Genomic DNA, 12816 nt, shown 5'->3' with positions numbered 1-12816 from the left:
CACACACACACACACCAGTTCAAACATCCCAGTTTGTGGCTCTGGAGACTTTTTTGTGTAAGATTGCAACAATTTGTTTCAGAAATCTCTCCTCCATCATGTAATCTCATTTTCTGACTGCTTTATAGAGTCATTTAAAAAGCAAAATTGGAATCGATTTTAGGCTCTGTCTTTATATTCTTTTCAGATTTGATTTTAACAAGGAATGTCTCTAAAAGAGACTGCTTTCTAATTGCTTAGTAATGAGGGAATAGTAAAAGTGAAGGAAAACGGTTTACATTTACTTTATAAGCATAGTTCAGCCTTAATCTAACTTTTAGGCTTATTTCACTCTGTCTTTGTGAAATAGACAGGATAGTTTTCAAGCCTGAGAACAAGGTGGGATCATGCTTGGGTAGAAGTGAACTGAGAGATGCAGTTTTTAGTGATGAATCAATCCCTTCTCTAAAGCGCATGCTCAACACCACAACTTACATGGTATCCTTTCACCATCTTGGCTATCCCAGGTCTCCAAACAAAATCAGAATCTGGAATATCATTATTTTTATACTGCTTATGACTCTGGGTACTTGGTTAAATAAAATCTAACATGCTGGAGAATATGGAGAACTGAATCCATTTTTTGTCTAATGTTCAATAGTCATTATATAACAGCTGACCAATTATGAGGAAAAGCCTTTGTAGGATCCTCATATTTCATTGAAATATGAAAAAGTGGGTTCTATTTCTTAGATCTAAAATGAAAAAAAAAAGAATGAAGTAAAACAATATCTCTTCTCTGGGTTGGTTTGTGAAGCCTAATGTACTTGGCTGTGAAGAGAGATTTTTGTAGCCATCAAGAAATTTTCTGTGTAGTTTTATTTCAATGGATTAACCGAGTGATAAATGCCTAAAATTTTCTTGTATTTTCCCCTGTGATGTCTGTTTGATAGACTACAAATTTAATTGACTAAGATTATGGTCGATTATAAAATAAAGTAACCCTAACTATAAAACAAAAGTTAGGATTATGATTACTGTAATTAAAATGTCACCCCAGGAGGAAAGGATTTATTTATTTTTTTTTTGGAGTATTTCACAACAAATCTTTATTTAAGAATTAAAGGTCAACAACAACAACAAAAAAACAATAAGCATAGAGGAGTACATGGGACGGAACATGATTTATCTCATTTGGTCTGAAATCTTGAAATAGTTATTCTGACTACTTACCTGAGGTAGATTTGCGTTGGCACTGCTTCAAGGGGACTGCCATCCATCCCAGAAGTTACCTTCTAGCTTTGCTTACAGGCTCCTAAGTGGTCTTCTCCAACCTCAGGTTATGTTATGTAATACCAATACCTTCTTACCACAGTTAAAAGGCCTCAGGCCTGATTTACATCCTCAAAGTTCCGTTTGAGGAATGGTCCACCATTAACTTAGTTTCAGACTATAGACAATTCCCAGTGGGACAGGCTGAGGGAAGGGTAAATCACCAACCTACTGATGGTTTAAGTTTGTCTATTTCTCCATGGTGTTTCTATTATAATAACCTTTTTTTTTTTTTTTTGTAAACTGACATTGTCACACCCCCAATATTAAGTATCACAATTTTAAACTTTTACTAGTGATAGGCATAGTTTTCCCCAAAGAGAAAAATATGCATCTCATGTGTATTTATCACAATGGATAATTGTTCATAGTACTAAAGTTATTTATAAAATTACTGGCACATAAAAAATATGTCAAAAAATATGACACAGAGACAGGTGGTTGTAGTGCATGCCTTTAATCCTAGCACTAGGGAGGCAGAGGCAGGAGGAGCTCTGTAAGTTTGAGGCCAGCCTGGTCTACATAGCTAGTTCCAGAACAGCCAAGGCTATACAGAAAAACCCAGTCTCAGAAAACCAAACCAAACCAAACAAAATCGAACAAAACAACTGACACAATCAGTTTTCTAAAAAGGAAAAATACTTGAACCAGATTCTTTACTGAGCTAAATTCACTGGCCTTAGGATTATGATTATCAAACAATTATCGGGTCGAGAGCTTACAGTCACATGTAAGGTAGCACCAGAAAAACTTTGTGACTCCAAACACTAATACCCCCTGGAATTCAGGAGTTCACTAAAGAACTTACAATAAAACTAGGACAATTACTGATTAGCGATAAAATAATTAAATTCTATACAGTCTCAAATATACAGGAACTTGATATATTTGTATTAAGTCTTTTAAGTCAAAGAAAGCAAATGAGAAGTGACCATTTGACAAATGCTTGGGTCATGAGCTATCCAAAGAGTGTGAAAGACCATCAGTTACCCCACTGGACTGGAAACACATATTTATCCTTAAACTTCAGGTCAATCTGCGGACTACTTTTCTAACAATTATATACCTTATATTGTGTTGATTGCAATCCTGTCCCTGGAATTAAATTGTATTTTTCTTTCCTTGATAGAACTGAAATAAATGAAAAAAAATGTCATTATGAAGCTTAATTGCTGCAAGTATCAGGATAATAGACTGAAGGAGGACATTAGCTTTGGAGTCAGGATCCTCAAAAATCAGTGTCCTGTTTCTCTATTAGAATGCTTCACTGGGCTGGCGAGATGGCTCAGCAGATAAGAGCACTGACTGCTCTTCCAAAGGTCCTTGAGTTCAAATCCCAGCAATCACATGGTGGCTCACAACCACCCGCAGTGAGATCTGATGCCCTCTTCTGGGGTCTGAAGACAGCTATAGTGTACTTATGTATAATAATAAATAAATCCTTTAAAAAATGCTTCATTGCATCGCTCCTCTACTTTCTCTGGCTTACAACTTGCTCCCTATTCCTTCTGCTCTAAGCCAGCTGTTAAAGTATCTATCACTAAAAGAGATGAAGCAAGTCACAGAATCCTGAATACTATAATATCATCATAACCAGTATCCTAAAATTTGTCATTTTGACTTGAAAATAAATTAATCTATAAATATGAAATTTCAACGACCCCAGTGATAACTCTAAAAAGAAATTTTAGACATTTTAGGACACTTCTGAGGGCAGATGTCAACACTAAGCAAAGAACTGAGTGTTCTGGTTTTTGCTGAGGTTGATCATGCCAAAGGGAAGCTAAGAATTTTAACCCAAGCTAAGTACTCCTTAGCTTCTTACTTCTTAGCAAAACACCATTCCCATTCTAGCCATGGGATTTTAAGAAACACACAGGAAAACCAAACAGGAAGCAAAAATCAAAGCACTGCTTTTTTCCAACAATAAATCACACCCTACTTATACACAAGATTACAGTTCTTTCCTTTATTGAATTTATGAATTTTTAAAGTGAAACTAAAGCAATCATTAATTGGCTGAGACAAAAGGAAAGCATCTTCACCTGAGTTCCCCCGACCCGCGCTGGCCTGCCCCAGCTCCTCCAGCTTTTGGGTTGCTAGGGCATTATTTCCATACAACTCTAGTTTTTTCATTTTTTTTTTTCCACAATGTGGTTCAACTATGAACAGCATATATACAGATTCTCACCCACAATTAGATCTCTTCCTGGAACAACTCCTCCGTAGAACTCATTCTCTGGGGCCTGACTAAGTAAGACTTCTTTCTAGCTTCTCAGACACAATGCATTTACGGGTTTTCACTAATGTGAGTTCCCTGATATGCTCCAAGAGCTGAACATTAATAAGCTTTCTTCATTCAGATACTTATTGTTCCTCTGATTTTCGTCTAGGAGGATGGAAACCCAAGTATGACTCTCCAACACGTGTTTTCGCCACACCCAAATATCCATTTACCCCAGTATGGCTTCTCTGAGGGGTAAGGAAGTCAGAGTTCTGTAAGCAGCTTTTTGCCTGTAATGTCTGGGGCTTCTCCCCAGGGTGATTTTTCTGATATCCAATAAGACATACACACTGTCTGAAGTACTGCCAATACAAAACATTTACATGGTTGTTCTCTGGTGTGACTTGTCTTGTAAAAATGAGGACTTAACACTGCTGGAGAGCTCTCATACTGCATTGTAAAGCTTCCTACCTATATGAATCTTGTGATGGTTTTCCAAAACCCAGAGCATTTGTGGAGTTCTTTGCAATTGTGGCTAATAAAGGTGTCCTGACAGGGCCACTCTCTGCATTTAAACTTTTCTTACAGTTCCTAAGACTGTAGACTCTCTGAACTCCAATGAAGTCTGAGATCTAAGGGAAATCTGAAATTTACCTAGGAGTCTTTCACTTACTGAATTCTGATATGTAAATATATTTTTAAGGTTACATGACTTCTTGTCAAGACATACGTGAGGTTTCCGATGCGTGAGAACTTAGATCAAGCCCTTTTTCACTCATATTACAGATGTATTCATCATCAATGTGCACTGTCTGATGTTGAAGAAGGGCTGAGCTATGATGAAAGGTTTTATCACATACACTGTATTTATAATGGAGCTCCTCTGTTTGAGTCCTCATTTTCTGCTGGGCAACGAAGTCCATACCTAGGAGGAAGTCACTCTCACACATAGACCATTGATGTGGTTTTTCTTCCATATGAATTCTCTGATGTACAATAAAGTCTGAGCTACAGTTGAAACTTTTCTCATATTCAAGGCATTTGAAAGTATGAGTGTGAGTTGCCTGGTGCCTAATTAGGTTGGCACTCCGAGTAAAACTTCTCATACACTCCAAGCATTTATATGGTTTCTCTCCTGTATGGACTCTCTGGTGTACAATAAGGTCAGATTTCTGGCCAAAGCACTTCTCACAGGCACCACACTTGTACGGCTTCTCCCCAGTATGAACTCTTTTATGCACAATGAAGGCAGACCGATGTCGGTAACTTTTCTCACATTTATTGCATTTGTAGGGCCTTTCACCGGTATGAGTCCTTTGGTGGCTAATAAGATCTGATTTCCCACTAAAAGCCTTTTCACATTCCAGACACTTAAACGGTTTCTCACCTGTGTGAGTTCTTCGGTGCCTTATGAGATTTGTACTTCGACTGAAGCATTTATCACACTCATTACACAGATAAGGTTTTTCACCTGTATGGCTTCGCTGGTGGACAAGCAGATCAGAACTCTGACCAAAATTCTTGCCACAGATGTCACAGGTATAAAACTTTTTACCTGCATGAGTTCTCTGGTGTCCTGAAAGGGCTAAGTGGTGCCAAAAGCTCTTTTCACATTTGCTACACTTATAAGGTTTCTCGTAATTATGGATCCTCTGGTGGGAAATAAGATCTGAACTTTGGATGAAGGTTTTCTCACACATATCACATCTATAAGGTTTCTCCTCGGTATATGTTCTCTCACACATTCGTGCTAAGTTTTCACAAAAGTTTTGTTCACGTTCAAGGCACTGATATGTTTGATTATCTATTTGAGTAATCTCATGTACACGAATATAAATCTTTTTCCCCCTTTTGAGGGCATACATGGTATGTTTTCCGTTTTTGAGTTCTCTGGTTACATTTCTCTTCTGAAGTGTACATCTTCTATGGTTCTCTCCTAAGTGGCTTTCCATCAGTCTTCTTGATCCCTGTTTTCATAGTCATTTTTCTGGTAACTTCAAAAATATATCTTTTTTAAGCCTTTCATTCATTTGCAGCTTGTGTTTAAAAATTTCCAGCATCATATACATTAGTTTCTTACTTGGTACCTCCAAACCAACAATGCAGACAGATGAAAAGCAGCCTTCACTTTATGTCTTGAGAAAATCAAAACTTAAAAAAAACAGCTTTCTTAACAAGAACCCAACGACTATTTTTTCATATCCACAAGGTCTCTAATCCAGAAGTACTCATAATATTTAATTCTGCCCTCTGCTAGAGGAAAAAAGCAGCAATGTTGAATGAACATGACTGCAAAGCTTACATTTTTCCTTTTAACAGTAGGCCATTTAAATAATGTCCCATGCACTCTCCAATCCAGACATCATCCTTCAGCAAAATTTTGCTCATTCTAATGTTTCCGTTCCTCCTTCAAGAAGCAGTTTCTTTCTGACCTGCTCTACACAAAATAACAAGAATTCTTCTAGCTGAGAGATTTTTAAGTTCAGAACAAAGCCCTGGGCCTTGTTTTTCTTGCTGTTAAGACGGGGAGAGTCTCTCTCACGTAGCTTAGGCTGGCTTCAAAATCGCTAGGCAGCTTAAGCTGGCTTTTAATTCCCTATCCTCCTACCTCTACCTCAAACGCTCAGGTGACTGAAAGGCGCATTATTATTTCAACTTCTGAGATCAAAGATTCATTCCTCGTGCACTAAAAACTGTAGGAATACGATTCATGAATGCAAAGTTACACAGGACCAAGGCTGCTAAAAATAAATGACTATGGAATGCTTTGAGCAAACAGATTCTGCGGATTCCGGGGGAACTCAACTAATCTCCGCCCTTAAGGCTGGGGGAGGGTCCTCCCAGTGCCCATGGTTCTCTAGACATTCAGGAAGGCTCCAGACTGCATTCGAGCCTGGCTCCATTACTACCTCCAGGACAGTCTTACAGGCATCTCCTCCCAACTTTTCGTTGACAGCGACAACAAGGGCGCCGCGCCTGGCCCGGACCCCTCTCATGGCCAAGGACCTCGAGGACCCGCTGCACGCTTACTCCGCCGCCTAGGGCGGCACTTCCCGAGGAAAGGATTTATTTGTCTTACGCTTCTATATTTTAGTTCATCATTAAAGAAGTCAGATAAGTACTCAAGCAGGACAAGAACACAGAGGCAGGAGCGGATGCAGAGGCCATGGAGGGTGCTTCTTACTGGCTTGCTCTTCACAGCTTGCTCAGCTTGCTTTCTTATAAAACCCAGGACCACCAGCCCTGGAGGACTCCCACTCGTAATACTCTGGGCCCTCCCCTATCAATCACTAATTAAGAAAATGTCCTACAGCCTTGCCTACAGTCTGATTCTATGGAGGCATTCTCTCAGTGGAATCTCCCTTGTCTCTGATGATGCTAGCTTGTGCCAAGTTGACATAAAACTAGCCAGTACAATGTGTTTATCTGACTGATAGCTGGAGTTTACTTTGTATAACTAGATTTCAATGTACTCTCCAGGATATTCAATCAGACACACTATGTCTTTGGTATCAGTACTTGAAATGGTTGATGGAGCGGAATAGTTTTAGTAACAGATTTAGATGGAAGTGCAATGGAAGAAATGAATATTTGAGCAGGAGAAATACCTTGCCTCCTTGATGATGGCTTTTCTTGGGCTCTTGGCTTTTGAGCAGTAAAGAGTTGGTAGCAGATTCAGATGTAGCGTGTCTTTATTTTTTGTGTAGTCTTTTCGTGTGACCCGGAGTTATTGGGTTATGTTGCTGGGGCCATCATTGACATAATCAGTTGCTCAATCAATATTTTTGGTCCAACAATGTGTGTAGTATGCACTCACTAATCTGCACTGTAAACTTCCCGCTGTAGAGGAAACACTGACCCTGTGCTTGATGAGCACAGAGAGTTTGGGTTGTGCCCAGAGCCTTGGATCATGTCCTCATCCCAGATGTTCTTCCACACTACTAATCTGGCAAAGATCACAGGCTGCAGCTTGTCTGGGTCAGGGAGATGGAGCTAGGAATTTGATCTCTTGCTTCAGCTTAATGCATCTATCTGCAGGACTTTTTGCCAATTATATTTGAACACTGATGTGATTAAGTGTCTTTTTATATATTATAAGCCTGTGAAATTACCATTCTGTGAAATATCTGTCCATACAATCTGTATTTTCTGTTGAGTCCTTTCTTATCATATCAATTCAATGGAATTATAAAAGGATATTATTATATTCGTACATTTCATCTGTAAAAGATTAAAGTACTTGAATTTAAAACGCTTCCTCCTGGGTCAGACTTCTCTTTATTTATCTTTTGAATAGGAGTAAAAGGAGGTGTTGTCAATTGCTGATGAAGTTTAATCACTGAGCACATGGCTGGGACTTCTGTCATTGAAAAGGTAATAAGCATTTTGAAAACAAATTCAAGTGAAATTCAGTTCACGGTTAAACAAATTTTTCTTTAACAGTCAAAGTATTACTATCATTTAAAAATTATCTTTAGTATATATTTTGTTTTAGATATCATAAAAATCTTAACTTTCATAAGCTCAAGTAAGCCAAACACAGAAAGATGAGCTTGATCAGTGGTATTATGCTACAGTTGCCTAGGGATGAGAATATAGTTCAGTAGTACAGCAGTTGCTTAACTTGAGAGGCCAAACCTACTCCATCTTGGGACTGGCCCCCATCTTAAAGAAATTTAAGAAGCCTGAAAATTTGACCTGCAACAGAACTCAAGCTACACCCATGTACAGGGAAGGATACCATGGCTTGTCCTTGGCCAAAATTACTACCTAGCTACTTCTTAACAACAGTTAATCAAAGATTAGTCTGATTGCTTCAGATGTACCTTCAGACTGTGATTGTATTCAGTCTTGCTTTAGAGCACCCACCTGTGGGTTCAAGGCTGCTCTGCCTTCTCTTCCCATCCTGCTGTGTGTCAGGATTGGGTTAGAGGAGAGCCCAGGCCTGAGCTTGTAATAAAGAGACCCTAATGCTATTACATTGGAAATGGCTCCTTGGTGGGCTTTGGGGTTCACGAGTGCCTCCTGGCAAACAAACACACATAAATTCATGGATTATTCATGGATTATAAATTCTCCAGTAATTGAAACACATGTATGAGCACGCACGCACGCGCGCACACACACACACACACACACACACACACACGCACACGCACACACACACACACGCGCGCGCGCACACACACAAACTTAGTTATAAAGAGTACTGATATGCTAATAAACATATGTTAACTGAGGATGCCAGAAATAAGCTATAAAATTAGAAAGATTTTGCAAGTTTTTAACCATGAAAAAATAATAAATAGTTGGAGAAGATAAATATGTCTGATTTGATTTAAACATTATGTACACGTTGAATGTTATACTCTACCCTGTTAATATGTATAACTTTATGTATCAGTAAAATATAATGTAAAAGATGGTTTACTTAAAACCACATCTATAATAATTTATCCAAAGTCCAGATGTTTATACTGGAAGCTGTTAGAATAGAAGGTCATGCTGGAATCTTAATCCATATTTCCATCTCTCCACTGCTTGATGGTCCCTATTTTCAGCTGTAGAGCTGAAAAAGACCTTTTAAGGTTAAGCCCTTTTACTTTGGGCTACTTTCAGATTCATAGAAAAGCTGCAACTGCAGTAAGAGCATCTTGTCCCCCCTTAAGCCAGTTCCCTCTTTTGTTGACATCTTACACAACTCTAATGAATCTGCAGGACTAAGAATCTACAAACCAAGCTCTGGCCTTGAAATTTCACACCTCTCTCTTTCCTACTGTGAAACTCCATGCAGCATCCCCCACCAGTTTTCAGTTACTAAGTCTCCCTGTTTCTCAAGCCTATAACTATTCGCAGACTCGTTTTTTCTTGATGCTGACTGTTTCAAGGTGTATTGGCTCATGGTTTTCACAGAAAGCTTCCCAAAATTTTATGGTTCTTTGGTCCTTACCAGTTTGGAGTCATTAGTTTCTGTAAAGGATTTCACAGAAGCCAAGTGCCCTATTCTATTACATCTCGTGGGCTGACTGTCATCAGCATGACTTATCACTGGTAGCTTTAACTCCTATCACCTGGTCACGCTGGTGCTTGCTGGGTTTTCTATGGAGAAGTGGATATTCTGAGTTATCATGAATAGCCTAGATCTACGGATGATGATTTAATACAGAAATAATTGAGTCACACATCTTCACAATGCTATTTTGCATGTTTTGTATTTATCTTCGCTGCAATCATCTCCAGTGTGTTGGTAGTACATTTTTCTCGGGTTTGACTTTTCCCAACTCTTTATTGACCCTTGCTGGAGGTTATTCCAAATAATTAAAATAATTAAGCTGTAGTCCTTTGTGATTACCTTTTTTTGTGTGTATCTGTGTTTGTATGTGTTTATATGTACATGTGTGTGTGTGTGTGGTGTGTTTATACGTGTTCATATGTATGTGTGTGTTCACATACAGGTGTGTTCATGTACATCTAGAATGTAGAAAATAACTGTGGGTGTCATTTTTCAGGCACTTTTTATTATTTGTTTGTGACAGCATCTTTCATTGGCCTAAACCTGTACCAAGTAGGCTGGACTGTCTGCCAAACAGGCTTCAGTAATCTGCCCATCTCAGTTTCCCAACAGCTGGAATTATAAGCATATGCCAACATGTCTAGCCTTTTACATGGTCTCTAGGGATCCAACTTAGGTCCTCCTACATGTGAGCCAAGAACTTTACTAATAGAGCCATCCATCTATGACTGGCTTTTTGATGGACAATTTTGAATAGTCTATAAAGAACCATGTCAATACATCCAATAACAAAGTGTTGAATCAGCACATTGTGTGCACAGTCTGACAGCAATTACAGGCTTGACACCTATAGATGTCCAGTTCTATTTCTAGCTTATTAATACTAACTAATATTTGATTCACCATGCACTAGAAAATGTGCCCAAAACTTAACATGTTATTTTATTTAATTCATCATGAAGTAGGTATTACCATTTCCACTTAATAGTGGAAATTAAAAACTATTAACAGGTTTTTTTTTTTTTTTCTTGAGACAGGGTTTCTCTGTATAGCTCTGGCTGTCCTGGAACTCTGTAGACCAGGCTGGCCTCGAACTCAGAAATCTGCCTGCCTCTGACTCCCAAGTACTGGGATTAAAGGTGTGCCCCACCACTGCCCATCTTCAACAGTTTTTCTGCTTTTTGTTTTTTAAATAAAGTAGACTTTTAAAGATTTCATATAAATCATGGAGAAAATTTAAAGGCAGCTTATAAGGTTTTAGCAAGTGATTTCCAAGTTGAAGTTTCTATGAAAATTGTCTGAGGGTCCTGTTAAAAACACACAAATTCAATGACAGCTGTTACCAGAAGATCTTATTGGAGTCTCAAAGTCTCCATATTAATGACCACATCAAGTGCCTCTGATATTGATGGCCCAGTCTGCACACCTTGGCATTGTTGGCTCTCATTTGTGTTATACTGCTGCCTTTTATACTACAGGACATTGTAGATTTGGGTTATACTGTTGTGACAGTGGCCTCTCACTGGCTCTGCACCTCCCACCTCTGTCAGCCAGAGCTGTGGAGCTCTTGCTATGTCTTCCCACATGCTTCTTTCACTTTTCACTAAAAATCAGTTTACACTTCAGTGTGTGCACTATATTATAGGCACTCTCTAAGTACTTATGTTACATTTTGGTCAGTCCTATCAATTTAAAATTTTGTTTTGTTTGAACATAATTATTAAGCCTTGTGCTAGGCAGTCATTCAAGGTCTGTATTACACCATTCCCGTGTTGAAGGCATTCACAAGTTAGAAAGAGCTAGATGTTGTTAAGACATTTTACCTTTTATTTTTTAAGTCAAAATTAAACAGCTAAATTAACTACCTGCAGAATCACAAAAAATGGTCATCTCAGTGTTACTTTGCATGTAAACAGTCATTCAAATTATGATTTACTAGCCTGTAGTCATTCATTTATTTTTATCAAAGTGATTTAAAATACAGGATTCCATATGGGCTATTGAGTTCAGATTGGATTTTAAAAATCAAATATTAAATTTTATTCATGCAATATTCTTACTTCATAGTTCTTGTGATAAGAAAACTTGAAAAATTATGTTATGTTTAAATTTCTAAAACTTAAACATCTATCTGACTGGGTTAGAATACTTTCTCTTACTTATAGAGAGAATTCCTGATGTATCATATATCAACAAATAATGAAAAAAAGAGGCCATAGATTTGAAAGAATGCAAGGAGGGGCTTGGAGGGAGAAAAAAAGGAGGAAAATATAATTATAATCCGTCAAAAGGAAGAAATCATAACAACAATAGCAGTAAAAAAATTCAGTGCTTGAGAGATGGTGTGGTGGTTGGTGAGAGATGGTGTGGTGGTTGATTGATGAGAAATGGTGTCGGTGTTGATGAGAGATGGTGTGGTGGTTGAAAACATTTATTGCACTTGAAGAGGGTCTAGGTTCAGTTCCCAGCACCCATATGCTGGTCCACAGCCATTCATAATTCCAGTTCCAGGGGATCCAACTTCCACTTCTGACTTCTGCAGGCATCAGAGATGCAAGCAAAACATTTATACACCTACAGTAACAGATAAACAGATTTAAAAAAATTAAAAAGCAATAAAAACAAACAAATTGTTCTCTAATAAAAAAGAAAAAACAGGTAGAATTCTTTTAATATGATGAAAGTAGAAAACCTTTAAGGTTTTATAATGTGAAACACTTCAAGGCATGCTATGCCACAATCCCTAGAGTCATAGAATTTAAAACCTATTTTCAAATATTTTATTTTAATTAATAAAAGCCTCCAATAAAAATTTAATAACCTTTGACACATATTATTATAGTTAGGTAGTAAGTTTAATGAAAGTGAAGCACGTATCCTCAAATTTAATAAAAGAAGTAAAAACAAGAATAGCTACTTGTCCTATTACTAAAACTTAGATTGCTGTTATGGCCAGCACATATATTCCATAATTAAGACTTCTCATTTTTATCCTCACTCAAGTAAGGCAACTGTTCTTTATCGTAATTTTGCGAGGCTGAGTAATGAACACACTTTTGTGTATCTTTCCACTTCCTAAGGCTCTGTCCTGTCTTTTACACTTTCTTATCGAAGGCAGCAGACATCCTCCATCTTTATTCAAACCCTTGACAGAGTTTTGAAGTTTAGGAGGAGCCTCAAGTGGGGTTATCTCTCTCTGCTTCTTGCAGCCTGAGTCAAATAACTTAAGTGTAAGAAGCACTAAAAGCAAATAACATATTGTCTCATG

The 12816-nt window shown here is 38.0% G+C and overlaps 1 protein-coding gene across 2 annotated transcripts; it reads right to left on the bottom strand.

The window, feature by feature from the left end:
- Nucleotides 1-1743: 1743 nt before the first annotated feature.
- On the bottom strand, nucleotides 1744-6583 carry LOC147005881 (zinc finger protein 322). Of its 2 annotated transcripts, XR_015046515.1 has the most exons (3): nucleotides 6462-6583; nucleotides 4007-5788; nucleotides 1744-2442 (listed from the first exon to the last, which is right to left on the bottom strand). XR_015046515.1 is itself a non-coding variant. In XM_085834734.1 (2 exons), exon 2 carries the CDS (start codon nucleotides 5485-5487, stop codon nucleotides 4255-4257), a length of 1233 nt encoding a protein of 410 aa, XP_085690860.1. In that variant the 5' UTR covers nucleotides 5488-5788; nucleotides 6462-6583; the 3' UTR covers nucleotides 3254-4254. The 2 variants fall into 2 exon arrangements, 1 of the variants encoding a protein (XP_085690860.1); XM_085834734.1 differs by lacking the exon at nucleotides 1744-2442 and having other exon boundaries at nucleotides 3254-5788.
- Nucleotides 6584-12816: the final 6233 nt, after the last annotated feature.

This window comes from Mus caroli, unplaced genomic scaffold (assembly GCF_978045245.1).
Source record: "Mus caroli unplaced genomic scaffold, Mus_caroli_1 scaffold_2, whole genome shotgun sequence".
Classification (NCBI taxonomy): Eukaryota; Metazoa; Chordata; class Mammalia; order Rodentia; family Muridae; genus Mus; species Mus caroli.
Note: the sequence above shows the minus strand (reverse complement) of the source record. Positions and strands in the feature narration are given on the sequence as shown.